The sequence below is a fragment of the Halichoeres trimaculatus genome, unplaced genomic scaffold, assembly GCF_033239565.1.
Source record: "Halichoeres trimaculatus isolate MK-OKI-2021-1 unplaced genomic scaffold, fHalTri1.1 fHalTri1_scaffold_17, whole genome shotgun sequence".
Lineage (NCBI taxonomy): Eukaryota > Metazoa > Chordata > Actinopteri > Labriformes > Labridae > Halichoeres > Halichoeres trimaculatus.
In genome coordinates, this window is record NW_027437195.1 from 7561830 (window position 1) to 7579289 (window position 17460).

At 40.8% G+C, this 17460-nt stretch overlaps 1 protein-coding gene across 1 annotated transcript in view; it reads left to right on the forward strand.

The window, feature by feature from the left end:
* The window catches only part of kiaa1109 (KIAA1109 ortholog), an 80600-nt gene that overhangs the window by 27017 nt on the left and 36123 nt on the right, over window positions 1-17460 (forward strand). Inside the window, exons 29-48 of the mRNA XM_074692588.1 lie at window positions 226-487; window positions 663-800; window positions 980-1050; window positions 2471-2644; window positions 2949-3069; window positions 3331-3480; window positions 4195-4322; window positions 6240-6442; window positions 7611-7811; window positions 7946-8157; window positions 8551-8702; window positions 9303-9453; window positions 10479-10631; window positions 10812-11052; window positions 11248-11396; window positions 11953-12184; window positions 12511-12672; window positions 14488-14672; window positions 15287-15462; window positions 15611-16199. Of these exons, the coding sequence (XP_074548689.1) occupies window positions 226-487; window positions 663-800; window positions 980-1050; window positions 2471-2644; window positions 2949-3069; window positions 3331-3480; window positions 4195-4322; window positions 6240-6442; window positions 7611-7811; window positions 7946-8157; window positions 8551-8702; window positions 9303-9453; window positions 10479-10631; window positions 10812-11052; window positions 11248-11396; window positions 11953-12184; window positions 12511-12672; window positions 14488-14672; window positions 15287-15462; window positions 15611-16199 (3850 nt within the window). The remainder of the gene's footprint in view (window positions 1-225; window positions 488-662; window positions 801-979; window positions 1051-2470; window positions 2645-2948; window positions 3070-3330; window positions 3481-4194; window positions 4323-6239; window positions 6443-7610; window positions 7812-7945; window positions 8158-8550; window positions 8703-9302; window positions 9454-10478; window positions 10632-10811; window positions 11053-11247; window positions 11397-11952; window positions 12185-12510; window positions 12673-14487; window positions 14673-15286; window positions 15463-15610; window positions 16200-17460) is intronic.

Genomic DNA, 17460 nt, shown 5'->3' on the forward strand with positions numbered 1-17460 from the left:
TGGTTCCAGTCGACTTTTGATTAACACAACCTTAACCCAGAACAAATGTAATGAATTAATTCCAGTCTTATAAAAGCTTTCAGCATGACGTAAGGCCTTGGATAAGAAGAGGCTTTTCAAGCGTAAAACTATACACAGACAGAAAGTACTTAATGTTCTGTTAATCATTGTCTGTAACTGTTGTGTAATGAAATATTCATTTTATATCCTTTGGTTTTTGCCCAGCCGAAGCTCCATATACCACAGCGTGGAGGGTCCTCTTACCTACATGCTCAACGGAGAGCTGATCACTGAGCCACGACCTCTGCCTCCGCTGCCTCCACTGCCACCCCACCCTCTGCCCAGTCACACGTCCCAGGCCTCCTTCGTCTCGGCCCTGGCTGAGGAGGAGAGCTCAGTGGAAGCAGAGAAGACTGCTGAACCAGGCCCTGTAACCCGCCAACCCCACGTTATGGCATGCTACCAGAGCTACCTGGCACACTACCAGGCAAAGTCTTTCAGATTATTTGTTTTTGCTGACGCTGGAGCTTTAGATTTTTTTAAGTTGTTTGTTGTTGTCATAATTAAATACATTATTATAAGTTTGGTACTTGGAGTAAAACTCTGCCTGTTTGTGTTGAATTATTTGATCAAATTTTGACACTTTAACTTTCCTGTTTTAGGTCTCAAATTGGTCGGTCAAACAGCCCACCAACAAGAGGACCTCCAAATCATCACTACACCGCCCCCTCGATTTGGACACACCCACCAGCGAAGAGAGCTCAGCTTCTTTTGACCAACTCTCTGTCCCTACCTTCAAGGTCCTTGTCTTAAAACAAAAAGTCTTTGAATGAACAAGTGTATTTGCCCCTTTGACTTGTGAAGCTTTAGTTGGATTCAACAATCTTGTTTTTAATATTCGCTGTGTTGAGGATTGTGTGGTACACTTCCACAGTACAGTTGAGCCGTCTTGTGGTGTAATGTGTTTTCTTTCATGCAGGTGATAAAGCAGGGCCTCTCCGCCAGCTCTTTGATGGATAGAGGAGTCCAACTAATGGGAGAAAACAACAGGTATCTATCTATCCACCTCTCTGTCTCTCTGCATCCATCCATCCACCCACCCCTACATCCCACAGTAGTCATATCCATGAAAGGGGACTTGTTTTCCTGTGCTATTATGCAAAGCCACCAATTTCTCTTCACCGTACCTTTAAACGGATATTTTTTATTTGAACTTAAAGGTCCCATATTTTTCTCCTTTTCTGCAGTCTAATATGGATCATTGATGTCTTCATGAAATGGTAGTAACATGTTTTGGTCCAAAAAGCCAATAAATGAAGCACAGCAGCATTGTTTCCAGGCTCTCATAGCCCCTCTGTTCAGAACACTCTGATTTAGTGGGCGTGACCTTCATATGTAAATGAGCCACAGATGATACCGCCCCACTCTTCAGCATCACTGAGAGTGGCACCACAAGCTCCGAGTGCACAATGTTTAGAAAACAGCGAAGCTCGTTTACCGTAACATTACAGGCTAAAACAACAGGCTAACCGCAGCTAAAGTTAGCATCCTGAAGCTACCGCAGAGACAGGGGGGACACTGAGGAAAAGCTCTTACATCTGCTCCACAGCACACAGCATTTAAAATACTCACATTTCCAGGGTCCCAGGTTAGTTGGTGGATGGTTGGTAATGCGCCTGGATTCAGGACCAGTCGATTTGCTAGCCCTCTGTTATACTGTCCAAGGTTGGAAAAGCAGTTAGCCGTGAAGTGACGAGCACACACATGCACAGTTTTACTGAGTGTAGCTGGCACATTTCCTTGATAAATGAACTCTAGCCGCTTAGTCTTGTCTTCTTCTGAGATGGAAAGCTTGTGTATGGAACTATGTGGCTGTTTACAGCCAAAAACAACCACACTCCTCTCCCCGTTGCTGGAGAGATTTCTCTCCAGATGCAGGGAGAGGAGTGGGCGGGGAGAGGTTTCGGGGTATTTGCTCCAGTGGACCAATCAGGTCAGACTTGCTCCTGAATATTCAAAAAAGGGAATTGCTGACGTCGGCAAACCCCAGAAATTCCAAACAGCTCGTTTTAAGTCAGGATTTTACATTCACAAGCACTACTAAGTGCAGGTTTTTTCATTAAATATCACATTTTGTGGGACCCACAAATTTAACTAAAAGACTTAATAAAGTGATTTTTGCATAATATGGGACCTTTAAACAGTAGTTTTGGTGGAGTTTATGTTTGGAAGTTCAAAATATTATCAGTCCATAAGTAATATGTGTTTTACACTGCTACCTAAACAAATATCTTCTTAAAAAACATTTTACATAATTTTCTGTAAGTGTAAATTTCTGTTTTTTTAATATGACGTTTGAACACATTATGCTGGTGTTTTATTTCTTTCCCTTCACAAACAAACGCACAAACATATTCAGTACATGCATGTGACAGAGACAGAGCAAATACTGTCACTTTTTCCTCTACAGTACACCGTACACCCCACTGGATAAAAGAGCCATGGAGAACACAGACGATGACACAACAACAGAAGACTGGACTCTGGAGCAGCCCCTTGCTCAGACCAGGACAACTGCCATCGTGGAGGTCAAGGGAGCCATCAATGTGGTACTGACACCACTTGTAGCTGAATCCCTGGACAGGTAGTAACCATTCTGAACGTACGTTTGACCTCTTAGTGCAATTGCTTGCCGTAGTTTGACATTGCTGGTTTACAATTGTCTTAGGAGCAATTACCTTAGATTGCAGTTAGGAAATGGGTCAATGGCAGGTGATAGCTTTAAGAATGGCTGTGACATAATCAAGTTTTTGGATCTGACAATAGAGATTTTTGTGGTTTTGTTTTGCTTTTTTTATTTTGCAAATGGAGCTAAACATACATACCAGGTTTTCACTTTGTTGTTTTCTTGTCCTTCCATCACAAATGTCTCTGTTTGATCTCTTAAGGTATATCGAATCCATGGTCCACTTTGCCAGTATCCGTCATCCTGCAGCCATTCTGGATGACCTGCACGGGAAAGTCCTCAATGAAGCCTATCAAATCAGCAAATCCACTGTCACTGAGTCTGTACGTTCAACAATTGTTGCTCCATTGGTTAAATTTTCATGATACTCATGTTAATTTGCAGCCTAGTAATGACTATATCAAGGAGATATTGATGGTTTTAAACCAAAGGAAAAAGCTGCACTTGTTGTGGTTGTGTCTAAAAGACTGGTTTTATTTATTTTTCCAAATGCCCCATGTTTGTTGAAATCAGCTTTCCAATTAAAAAACAAGTTTGTGGCCAAATAACTAACATCTCTCTGTTTTGGATCTCGACCCATTCAGAGCCAAACAGGCAAACAGGAACACAAGCTGTCCAAGACAGAGGGCACCACTCCTGGCTCCCTCAACATCTCCCACGGCCAGACAGACCTGTCCATCAAACCAGACAACGTGAAAATCAAGGGCCTCCAAGCCAACGTCTCCATTCCCAAAGTAAGACCTGTGACCCCCATAATGAGAAGCCAGTGGTCCCAAATAACAGGGGTCCAATAGAGGGCACAAAGTAATAAACATTACTGAAGATCTCTTTTCCTTTCAAAGAATGACTGGGTTTAACATGGTGTGTGAAATGTTTTTGGCTTGATGGCTTTCTATACTTCCGGAGGCAGCCTCAAGTGGACACTCAGTGAAGTGCAGATTCTAGCATTTCCACGTTGCCTCATATTTTTAGACCAGAGGTTGCCGCTCTAGTTATACATAACTGGTGTTAACTTTTTGTGGGCATGCGTTATAGATTTCAGGTTGCCCTCTGAATATCTTGTAGTTACAGCGTATCCAGAAAATATTCACAGCACTTCATTTTTTTCACATTTAGTTATGCTACTGGCTCATTTTAAAGTTGAATGAATTTCTTTTTTTTTCTCGACAAAATTCCACATACACCTCTAGTCATTTGAAATATGAAATAACCAAGAAATCATATGTACTGAAGTATTCACAGCCTTTGCTCAACTAATATTTTGATTAAACCTTACTCCCTGTGGAGCAATTATCTGTCCTCTTAAAGAGATTGTACTGGGGATGGCTTTTATTTTCGTCCACGGCAACAGGATTTACGGAGAAATATTATTTATTTAAAGGCATGGTTGCATACAGTCCAGTTTTGTTAACCCATCTTTTTGTTTTGTTTTATTTCTACCCTGGCAGATAAACCTGTGCCTTCTACAGGCGTCTGTAGAGGAAGGGTCACCTTCTTGCTCCAGTAAGTGTGTTACACATGTGTCTCTTGTGGCACTGTGCTTCGACAGGATTGCAACCCAGTTCAGAATGAACAGGTAGGGTCTTATATTATCGTGACATTGTGTTGATATAAGGGGTGTGGGCTTTTAAAACACTGATTTCAGAATAACTGACTTGCTCTGCAAATCACCTCGAAACAAACTGAGTTTATATTGTCCTACCTGTGATCAGATTTGTGTCAGTGGTAAAGACAAAAGGCACTAGTGGTAAGGGGAAAAATACCTATCAAGCCTCCCTCAGTAGCACAGACAACAAAGTTAAAATGGACCCTCCACTGAAAGTGGGTTTTGGGGATTGAAACTTTCTATCAGGGGTCTTAACTGAGTAACTTGATGTCCAGTGTGGTTAAAGGTAAGGCATGGTGTTTTTGGGTGCATGCATTTGCTTGTGAGCCCAGCCTGACAGAGCACTGGAGATAGAGGCTGCAACTTCACCAAAAAAAAAGGATAAAACTACTGTACGGTTGGTGCAGACCCCTGGAGTTTCTTTGCCAAATATAAAATCTACATTTGACTCTTGGAGGGGGGTAATCTTGGATCCTGCATTATTTGGGTTCCTTGTGTATTTTATTATTTTTCTGTACCACTTTCAAGATAAGATAAGATAATCCTTTATTGATCCCCAGAGGGGAAATTCAAGTATTGCAGCAGTACAGGGCAAGTAAAAAGGTAGCAGCATGCATTGGGAGAAAAATAAAGTAAAATAAAATTACACATAGTATGTTTTTTGGACAAAGGAAGGATGACATGAAAAAGCAAAAACAAATTGAGAGCAATGTACACAGTATATATTAAATATTAAATATTAAAGTGCAGAGCAGTGTAGTGTATTATTGCCATAGACATCGATTAGTGGAGGTCAGTGCAGTGATGTACTGCGGCCTCCGCTGCTGTTCAATAGTCTGATGGCGGTGGGCACAAAGGAGCGCCTGAAGCGCTCAGTTCTGCTTCTGGGTGGGATGATGCGCTGGCTGAACGAGCTGCCCATGTCCCACAGCTCGTTGTGGAGGGGGTGAGAGGAGTTGTCTATGAAACATCTATGATTCTTGTTATGTTGCATTTAAAAAAGAAGTTTGAACAGACTTTGAAGCCTAAACTGTTGATTATCTGCTTTGGACAGTGTGTAAAGTTTGACAAGTTCCTTATAAAACAGAATTTTAGTGATGTGTTTTGTTTGTCACCTTTTCCGCTACATCAATCCTAAAACATACCAAACTAAAATTTCAAAACTATTTAATGACAGAACAGAAATTTGTGTATAGCGTTACACCCCTAGCTATAATTTTTGACTCTGGATAAATGTTTCTGTGTTGTATTAGGCTCACTGAAACTCCCAATTGGTCTTTAAAGTGCAACTTTTAGAGAACTTGGTGTCATTCACTTAAATTTGTTTAATTTATTAGTTTTTTTAAAAATCTGAAACCAAAAATTGAAAAAGAGGAAATATTTATTAATACACAGTTTGTGTTTCCAAGACAAAAGAAGTCAGTCTCAAGTCAGAAATGTGAAAACATTTGATAACATGCATTGAAATCCCATGAAACATGCTTTGTTTTCTTGATGGAATATTCCCCTGTGACACCAAGCTCAGGGTGAGCACTTCTCTACTAATGGATATATATATAGTGTTCCTGGGGTCACCTGTGTGGTCTGACACTCTATTCATTTCACAGCTCTTTGCTGTAGCCAGAAACAGCATAGATTTTTTAAATCAGGAGAGAGATCAAGACAAATTTTAAGTTAAATAACATTTGACAGCTGATGAGCTACATTAGAACTCAAAATGCATTCGCTTTAAGACAATGTGTTGTTTTTGTGTTTTGGTTTTGGAATCAAATGTTAATGTGATTTGTCTTTTGCTTTTTGTGTTAATGACTGGGTTTACTTAACATGATCAACATATATTTCCCTGAGTCCACAACAGCCACTTAATTTACCTTTCCCTTTCTTTAGGGGTATTGTGGAGGAAACACCCAACACTGTAGAACATGGACGACCTTCAGTCCTGTTGGAAAAGTACGCCTCAGCCACTAAGATGCAGCCCCAGTCCTCTGGTTCACTACGCTCCAACGCTGGTATCGAGAAAGGCAAAGAGATCGCAGCCAGGCTCAACATCCATCGTATCCACAGCCAGCTGCGAGGCCTTGACACCACAGGTTGGTTTTGAAGAAAACTGTTTGATTCATCCTCAGTGTGGTCCGCTTTCCCTTTATATGACACTTGTTTGGATACTTAAGAAAATACAAGGTTTCAGAGGAATTTTTTTTTCTGTAAGCCCTTTTCTGTGCATTAAGGTTTGATGCAACATTATTTCAATTGTTCCTTTTTCTTTTGCTCCACACATACTTTTCCATCTAGTTTTACTAACCCCAATCCAAAGATCTGGAATGGGAAAAAAACACTTGAAAACTTGAAATTTCCCCTCATGTAAAATTGCAGAGATTTTGTAGATATCATTATCCATGGTTCTTAACATCATTAAAATATTCTGAAAATTATAGGAAACCTTTGTACAAAGGGGGCAAGGCCAGTACTGCCTGGCCATGACCCTTGGGCCTTAAGGTGTCATGCCTCATAAACTGAAATATCTCTGTAGTAGGAATCATGCATAGGCTCAAAACTCTGTCTGTTGTCTGGGAAAACAGTAAATTGCTGCAGTGCTGACAAATTATTAGACCAACACCCAGTGTAAGGTGTTTGCCACCTAAAATAAAATTAAAAATGTATTGTTGATTGACAAAATTTTTCAGTTTCTGTAATGGTTAATTCAGCAGTGTGAGGAAGCTCCTCAAGCAAAATATCGCTCATGCTAAATTATAACTATTGTTGTAATCCTTAAATTTTCAAATAAACTGCTTTAAAAAAGGAGAAAAAACAATGAGACACATCATATATTTTGATTAAACCATGTCATATCTTAATGTTTTAAAACCCATCTGAGTGCTGGTGCTTCTTTTTTACAAGTACTCTTTAAACTCCTCAACCATTTGGGTTAACGAGAAAATTCAGACAGCTCCTTGGAGAAGAAAAGACAAGCTTCTTGGAGATATCTGGAGTATTATGGTACTAGATGTTCATCCACATGCAGTGATATTCCAATCTCTATTAATAATTGATGCAAGCTGTTGTCATTACTGTAACTCCCTAACCATTAAGGGTAGAGAAAAATCTTAATGAAAGAAGGGAAGATGAACTTTTAGATTTTGGGCATAATTTCTGACTATTATGGCCAAAGGAACAAAATATGTCTGGGTGGTCTTTATAACGCTTGAGTTTAAAAGAAAAAAAGCTTTAACTCTTGCATTGTTTTTGCTTCGTCTATAGATATTGGAACATGTGCCATCACAGCCATACCTTTTGAGAAGTCTAAAGTACTGTTTGGCTTGGAGGAGATGGAGGAGTTCTCACTGGTGGATGAAACTGACGCTCAGGCCACAGCAGGGGATCTTGGCCGTTCAACTGCATCTCTTGAGAAATGGGGCTGGATAATGTTTGAATGTGGCATAGAAAACCTCACAGTCAAAGGTAAAACATCCCAGATTCAGCAAGAGTTGTGACTTACAGTAAAACTTGAAAATATTAAAAGAAGGCGGGTAGTATCTGTAGTGATTAGTTAGTTTCTGTGCAAGGTAGTGACTGTGTGACACTTTGTGCTGCAGGAGGACGTCAGTCTGGAGCCATTCTCTACAATGCGTTTGGTGTGATGGGGCGCTCAGACACTGGGGGGAAGACAGGGATGTCCAAGTCCAATGGTTCAACAGGCTCACAGACAGGAAGCGGGTACAGCACAGACGTCTCTGATGACAACCTGCCAAATGACACCATGAGCCCTGCTTCTGATGTCAATGAACATTCCGACTCAGATGACCAGGTGACCTTCTTAGAAATTCTGTCTTTGCTTCTGGGATTTAAAAAAAATACTGTATTCAATCCTTCCCCAAAAGTGTGGATTCTTCATTAGTTGCTTTGGTATTTTCCTTTAAAACACACAGAAATGCCTGTCATTAATATTTTACAATCCTATATTAATTTCTTAATTTTTCACCAAACTAGATCATCAAGAATATTTTGGGTGTAATAGTAAGACAGCATAAGAATGAATGTGGTTAGGCAGCAAGTAAGGGAGCAAAAGGAGATAAAAAAGCTGCAGCTGTTGTCATACATGTTGTGGTTCAAGAAAAGCACAAAATCTTTGCCCAAACTGCGAAACTTTCAGTCATTCACTTCTGTCTGTGTCATCTGCTTGTGAAACCATGTCGAACAGGATGAGGGCGTGGAGTCAGATGACCTGAAGAAAGACCTCCCCCTCATGCCCCCACCTCCTGACTCCAGCAGCATGAAACTGACCATCAGGGAGATCTGGTTCAGTTTTGCTGCCCCCACCAATGTGCGGTCTGCTTCACAGGCCTTCTCAAGGTAGGACTCTGCTGACATCTACAGACTGCTGTAGTTTGTACTGTCACTGCTCATAGTTAATTCTGTTTTCTTAATTTTTTACATGGCACCTACCTCCTCCCACAGCTTTTCAAAAAAATATTTTTGCATCAGTGATTTCACAAGCTCTGTGATTCTCTCCAATTAAAAACTGAGCGCTTCCTGTGAAGAGTAGTGAAGGCTTTCTACACAGGGGGTTGATTTCTCTGGTGCATTCTTAAATCAGAATCAATTCTGCACAGTTTTTGGATAAAACATGACCAGATTTCCAGATTTCTCTGTCAACTGACTAAGGATCCTTAAGCTTACTGATCAGTTATGTTAACTGGCATAGGTAAAGTATGGGTTAGAGAGGGTTTTAAATCGTAACTGTCCTGTGACCTGTCAGCTGCACAGTGCATCAAACTGGGTCTTGACTTCTTAAAGCTAAAAATATGTGTATTTTTAGAGAACTTCTGAAGAACAGACTTCACAAAGTGCCCCAAAACACAAGATAATGATTGTTGTCAACAGGAAGAAAATACCTATGCAAACAGTGTTGATGAACATGGTGTGAAGGATCCTGTGACTCTGTCTTCACAGGCAGCTGAATCTGTTGAGCACAGCCACGCCTGCTATTGGAGCCTGGTTGGTTCCCATTGACCAGCTCAAATCTTCTCTGCGCAAACTGGACATGGAAGGCACTCTGAGAGTGTGTGCTGTGATGGGCTGCATCATGACAGAAGCTCTAGAGGTAAACACATCTTTCTACCCAAATTTAAGGGCTGTAACTTTAAGATTAATTATTTACACTGCAAATTAATGCATTAAAAAAAAAAAATAACGTGATTAACTCTTTGGCTGCTAGACATTTTCAGTGCATCTTGAATGATCTTTCAAGACCCAAATATTTTTTTTTCTCTGAAGATAAAAACACCAAAACTACCTGAGGAGAGTGTACGCTCTTCTTTTACGTCTCTCTTGATCCAAAAAAAAAGACAAAACATACTTTTTTTTATCCCATTAATCTCGGGCGCTCCATCCTGTGATCCTCTCCATGATCTCTGCAGTTTCTTTTTGCGATCGCGCCGCTCTTTCCCTCTGAACTACTGCGACACATCCTCAGTTGGAGTGTGAGCTGCCTGAATTTTTCTGACTTGCAGTGTCTCGCTTTGTCTCTGTCATCTCACATCTTCTCCTCATATCCATGCTGAGCTCTCTTCCAAAGAGCGCACCGCTCTCACCCACAGTAGTTTACGAGCAGGATTTTGGTTAACAAGCTCAGCAAGACCCCGCCTCCCCCTGCTGAAAAACATAATTTACTTCTATAGACCCAGTAAACAGTTGCACAGCATCAATGGCAGCGAACATTGACATTTTAAAATTGACCAGTTGAAAAAAAATGTGGATTTACAAATCTTCTCTTCTTTGTGTATTCATTTGATTAGTCATGATTAGTTTTGTAATGTCCATGAATTCAAATTCTTTATTTGGGGACCTTTATTAGATTAATTAATCCAATTAATCAATTAATTAATTAACAAATCCTTTAATTAATTAGATTTTTTTTTTTAATCGCCTGACAGCACTACCAAATATATATCACCTGTGGTTAATTTCACAAAGTAATGAACTCCGAGGGCATCATTGTGTTAGGATCTCTTTTATCGAACGCTTATTATTTATCAGCAATAGCAAAGGAGTCGACAATCTGCCGTCTAGAGTCATTTGCACTAGTTGAAATGTTGCATTTAACTTTTTTTTTGTCTTCCCTAACAGAAAAAGAGCATCCACATTCCCATCCGAAGCAAGTACAATCGTGTGACCAAGCGAGCTCGATACCTGTATGAGAATCCATCCTGTATGCTCTGTAACATTCTTCACCGATACCTGCAGCAGGCTGACTACTCAGTTATCGAGGAGGCGACCATGGTCAGTGTGTCAGTTTGTTTTTAGTTAGAATGCTGCTTAGATTAATTTATTTAGGCCTCAACCAATACTTAGAACCTCCTAATTATAACAGCAGTTGGAAGTGTTCGTAACTCTCTTATACTTTTTTTAATGTGCCCATGGCATTGATGTATCTCTGTCCTCTTCTCCCTTTTATCTCAGAACGATGGGGTCCCAGCACTCGTGACTCTGAAAAAGGGTCTGGTTGCTTTAGCCAGACAGTGGATGAAATTCATTGTAGTCACTCAGGGCTTCAAAGCTATAGGTATCATGAGGCCAAATCAGCTCTCTAAACCCAAGGACCCTCAGCAGAGCCTTGGAGAGACCATGTTGGGCCTGGACAACGGGGCTGCCCTGCAGAGTGACACCAGTGCTGATGGAGCTGAGTTTGAGTTTGACGCAGGTGGGAACTTAAAGTTTTTGGGAGGCTGCTGTTATTTTGACAACTCTATACCTCTAATTTATCATGTTTGCGCATAAATAAACTGTTATGACTTTTCAGCCTGTAGATTTATGTATGTTTGTACTAATGCATATTTTTTACTATTGTAGAAGTAATATTGTTCTTGTAGTTTTATTTTATCTCATTATTGTGAAGCCACAGTGAGTGAACATACTATGTTGCTGGAGGGAGCAAGCAGCCGCCCCCCACCAAAAGAAGGAAACACCGGTCCTGTCAGTGGTGTCGAGATCATGAGGAAACTGTCCAAGTCCCACACACACAATGAGTCTGCACTCAGAATAAAGGTACAACTTAAAAAAAAAATTCCAGTTACCAATTGTACAAAGAAATTGAGCTACATGTGAGTGAACGCGTTAATCTGCCAAGTATTATTTCCCAGATGAATTATTTACATTTAGATTGCTTTATTAGGGAGGTTTCAAGCAACTATTTTTTGAAGATTTAACAAATATTTGAATTCAGGCTGATCAGCTAGCCAAAACATAAGGAAACACACACTGTAGATATAAAGCACATTTAATGTAACACAGCTAAACACTGTCCAGAACAATGTTAATATTGTTTTTAGTTTCTGTTTGAAAGACTGTGCTGTATTACTTCATTGATGAAAATGAATGCTATTTGTAATGCTGCTGAAATGTGTGACACTTAATAAAAGAAAAGTAACAGAAGACATACAGATTGATCACAATGGGGCATTACTTTATCACACTATTTCTAAACTCCTGTGTATTTTGGTGGTCTGTTATATCTGCCACTCCTCTTTAAATATATAGCACTGGATGTTTTAGAACATGAACATGACCTCCTCTGAATAATCTGTCCATTTGTCTTAACCAGGGCTCCCATCCATACCAGTCTCTGAGCTACACCAGCGGAGACACAGCAGCTGACTCACCCGCCCATGTTAGCCGTGCAGGCCTGCCAGCCAAGGACAGCCCGAGGAAAGAAAGCCTCCTGAGCAATCTGACGGGCAGCTTTCGCAGTCTTCACAACCTGTTGGAGAGCATGCCCCAGAGGAATGAGCCGTCTGCAGCAGCTGCTGCTAAGAGCAGTTCTCTCACTCGCACAGGTAAATTATACCTAAGCTGTTGTTGTGCTGTACTGATACTAAATGCAGTGCGTTAAAGTTTCTGAAAACCAGTGCATTTGGTATTTTTGTGGTTTTATCCGTATCTTAATGTGTATGTCACTTATACAGTGAAGTCAAAATTAACTGCTCAGCAGTGTGAATAAATAAGGAGGAAACTTACTAAAGATTGGACCTAAATACATTTACAGAGTCGGTGTGCCAGTGATTTATTTGACTTTGTCATTTGCTTTGCCTTTCTTGTTATCCACTTTTTTCTTTCTTCCATATAGAGGTGTGTTTGTAATTTGCTTTCTTCTTGGACACAGGAAACAGTTTGGGTACGGACATGTTGACCGAGCACCCGCTGCTTTCTGAGCCCTCCTCTGTCAGCTTTTACAACTGGATGTCTAATGCAGTTGGTAACAGGACAGGGGTTGGAACCATGGACTCTCCTGTCAACCGCTCCCAGCACAACAGTCTACAGACAGGTAAATAGATGAGTGCAAATTTTCCCATTTGTCAATGTGTAAACGACAATAAGTATATATTTTTAATGTTCACAGAACTGTGTAATGTTTTATGAATGGACTTCTGTTCTATATGATGCCACATTGTGTATTTCTTTTCTCGTTTTATAATGTTTAGTGATGCAATGAGTTCTGAAAATCTTTTTATCGCCTCAACCATTACTTTGATTACAGCAGACAATCACTGTTAATGTCCATTTAATGTTGCAATTTACTAGAGTCGCTGGATTCTCTTGTCAACCACTACCAGTACCAACCACTACCAACACTAAACAGTCCAGGAGGTCAGGGGTTATGATTCAGTATCGTGTTAAAGTTGTTGGTGTAGTACTTAGCCAAATAGAACCCATTTTCCCTTTAGTTAGTGGAACAGTTACATCTTTCTCTGTGTGAATATGTCCTTTAGAAAAAAAAAAAACTGGAAACAGTGTTGTTAATAAGGTGACCTAACACTTGTGGTGGGGAAAGCTGATTTCCTCCTGGCACTAATTAAAAAGATGTAATTTTTAAAGATGGGATTGCTTAAAAAAAGAAAAATTTATGACCAACCTTTTTCTTTTGTTTCCAGCTTTTATCGAAATGATAGCAAGATTTTTTAGTTGTTGATAAAATAAGCTTACTTGTTGACAATAATTGGATGATTGCTTTTAAAATTATGCTAATTTTTTATTCCTGCAACCAATTTATTGTGTTTTTATGTAACATAAATATTGAGGCCTGAATATTTAGATATTAAATTGATTACTCATAAAGTCAGTTATTCTTAGTCTCCCTACTTGTTGATTATTTTTAATTTACTGTAGCTGCCAGCTGACGACTAAGCATATAGCTGAGAAATGTAAAATGTGATGTTATCAACAGGGTCAGGGCCTTGTCAGACTCTCTATAGATGTGCTGTAGGCTGCATAAGTGTTGTTTTAATAGACAGAGATGTGTTTTGTCCCTGTTATCTTCCTGCCTCATGTGTCAGAGAGGTAGAGCAACATATATTCAAACCCTTGTAGATCAGCCTCATCTCTACCTTCTTTTTTTAGAGTCTTACTCACCTTTTCAGTTACGACCTTAGAGTTTACACCTCCCCTTTTAGAGCCTTTTACGTCACATTCACACCACATTAATTGGCTGATGGCAGAAGCTGCTTTGTAAAGAGCGTAACAGTTTTTTTTGTTAACCAATCTCATTCACACATCTATAGCATAGCATCAAGGTGGTAGGTGGGCAGTTAGGCATATGCTTCAGGATATGACACGTTGACAGCAGGACCTGGGATCACACTCACAACCTTTCAATTAAGAGACAACCAACTGTACCACTGAGACACAGCACACACACATTCTGCAGTGGTCTGTTCAAACTTGAGAGTCTGTCAAAAAAAAAATGAAGAGTGAGGTTACACCAGGTTGTGTAATGTTGAACAGAAAGTCAGGTACACCATGGCACAAGTTAAGTTTACAAAGTTTGTTTGACACATTTCAGACAGTAGCTACATAAACATGAATGAATTACATTGTCGCTTTGCATCCTACAAAAAGTCCTCTTGAACAAAGATGGGTAGATTTAAAAAGACGATCTGATCCCTATTCATTAGCTTTCAAAAACAAAAGTATGCCATCACAAGAGTAACGTCCTCACGACAGTGGGTGATAGTGCTCTTGGGAAATTGAGTCTTTATCCCAGAAAAACACCACACTGCTCCTTTAGGAACAGTAGAATGCTTTCTATGACTACTGGTGTTTGACCATATGTTCATACCATATCTCTTTTCTACAACTTTAGGTGGGACTTGTAACCTACCCACAATCCCCTCAGCATCGGACTTCAACACGGTGCTCTCTAGTGACCAGAATACCCTGGATGGGACCCACTCTCAGCACTCCCAGCATAGCACCAGTCAGGACGACATGGCTGATATTGAGGAAGGCAACCAGTGTCCAGCTGCGGTTCAGCTGGCAGACGCTCAGGTTCTCTAAATACATCCGTCTGCCTTGCTTTGCTTTCATTTTTTACACTTCAACTTAACATGCAACTGACATGTCAGCAGTTCCTGAATGTTCTATTAGACACTGGAAATGGTTTTAGACAGTGCGCTTATAATGCAGAATAGCTAACAACACTGGTTACTTATACTAATTTCTCCTCTTTCTTACCATTCAAAGCACTTAACACTTTTGATCTCTTTCACCCATCCACACCACATTCACAGACTAATGATGGGGAATTATATTGTAGGAACCATCAGTTTAATCAAATGCATTCATACCCATCCACACCACTGACCAACAGCAGCAGAAATTTGGGGTTCAGTGTCATTATTAAGGACACTTCAACATGACAGGAACTTTTGAATTGAGAGACTCTACCACAGCCACAATCACCACCAGTGAAATGTTCCTTTGACTAAGGTGTAACAGTGCATCTGTGTTTGGTGGATTAGACAATGAATGCCACAGGATCATGTTCCTCTCCTCTTTTCCTGCTCTGACAGAACCACTGCTGTGATCTTTTTTTCCTGTTTGTTTTTTGGAAAAAAATTGAGTTTAAATTTTGTGTCATGATACCTTTTTTCTTCCTGTAGGTTGTTTTCAAGCCTTTGCTTAGCTACACTGGCATCCAGGCTCAAGACACCACTCCTCTAAGTTACAAGATGTACTTTGGAGAGCATCTGTCTTTTTCTGGCAACCTTGAATGCCTCAGAGCAGACATTGTTGACTCCGATACCTCCAAAGACCGTAAAAACAAAAGATCCCGAAGGTAAAATACATTTTGATCAAATGGAAAGGACTGTCAAAGTTCAATCCCATTTTAATGTGTTTTAGTTTGAATTCACCTTTAGCAGCAGAATAGAATGCTTTCTTGATACATCATGTATTGAAACTATCAATCTTTTTCAATTCTTTAGACAAGGCATGGTGAACCTGCCCCCGTTGGAGTTCAAGCCAGCCCTGCTGATTGAGACTTTCAGCCTAAATGCGGTGGTGATGGAGAAGTCGACCAGCGCTCCTCAGGGCCCCACTGCAGCGCCGCTTTCCTTTCACGACCTCAACCGCCGCCATTACAACACATTCCACTGTGATTTCACGACAGCATGCCAGGCTATCAGCCAGCGTGTCGACATGGCCCTGGTGCGCCTCATCCACCAATTTAGCACCATGATTGATGACATCAAGGCCACACAGACTGATATTAAGCTGAGCCGCTACACTGCAGGCTCAGCCTCTCCAACGCCCACCTTCAAGGCTCGGCCATATCGCCACTTCAGGTCCTCTGACTTCAGCCGCAGTTCCCGGGGCAGCCTCAACGGAGCAGGACGCAGTGGAACCCAAACCTTGAAGAGCAAGAGAGGGTTGGGTGCTGGGGGAGGAGCTGCTGGAGCAGGTGGTCCTGGGGGATTACCACCTAATGGGCCTCCATCTGGAATGGACACATTGGGGCGAAGGGAACCACGAGGTCGCAGCTCCCTTGGACGTTCAGAGCGTCGCACATCAAAGGTGAAATTAAACAAAAAACCTAACAGTTGTTTTTTAAATCAAAAACAGAGCTCTCCAGTAAAGCTGACTTTGTTCATGCTAATGTGATCAGCAGCATTAAACACTGCAAATTAAAGGGGCTGTGAGTTTGAAAGTGATCTTGAAAAGGTCTACCTTCTAACTATATGCCCAATCATAGTCCACAATTTAAAATGGGATTATCAGCGCCAGTGTAAGTTATTTCAAAATGCTACTTTGTAGCTTCTTTGTAGCTTCCCTATTGGGTCAAGCAATACTGGATTTATTTACGCTATGTCCTAGTCTCTATGACAACACTGTGCTGAAAACGATGTCTGCGATTAATTTGTAGTGATGGTGGACACTGGAGCTTAACTGTCAGACAGAAAAAGGACATAAGAGCAGAAGAAAGATAAACAGGAGAGAGATAGAGCCCGAGCTAAAGGCTAAAACAGGGGCTAAACTGTTTGTGCTAATGTTCATCCCAACCCACAGTCAGCAGTTATTCTGCAGTGGTCTGTTCAAACTTGAGAGTCTATCAATAAAATGAAGAGTGAGGTTATGTTAGCTCTGCTTGGTGGATGACTGGCAGGACATAACCAGTATTTACTAACATTACACATTATTGACACAGCATCAGGCTGTCAGTAGCGCTGCATATCGACGGCTCCTAAGCTACTGTGTGGACTGAAAGTTTGCTTTTTGTCACAATAGCCTACAGATTTGTCATAGCACTGGCCTGCTATTAGCGGCACATTTTGCCGACCACTGATATACAGTACAAACTTACGTTTGCTTGTTGTCACGGTTCAAACAACAGCACTATGTAACTGATAAATACTTTACCTCATCGCATTGTATCTGGTAAAAAGTTGTCTTGGACAAATAAAATTAGTTGCAAAACAAACACACGCCTGGTTAAAAGTAACATCTTCACAACAGTGTGTGTGAGACTCCGGGCCAGGAGGTGGCGAGGCAGTCCAATTAAAACCGATCCTCCTCACAGCATCTTTAATCAATGGGTTTTGCTTATAGACTGTATAAAACATGGACGTAGTCTCGCCGACGTCACCTGTCTGTTTCTGAAACGTAAAATGAAGCACATTGGCTATAGCGGCCATATTGGTAGTGGCAAGGGCTTCACCTACAGCCATAGATCGCCTGTCAGTCACGTGACCCTCAACTGTGCCTCTTATTGGGGGAGCCCGCAATCTTAATACCCTCTGAACGGTGGAGTTAGAAAAAAATTCACCCCTGTACAGTG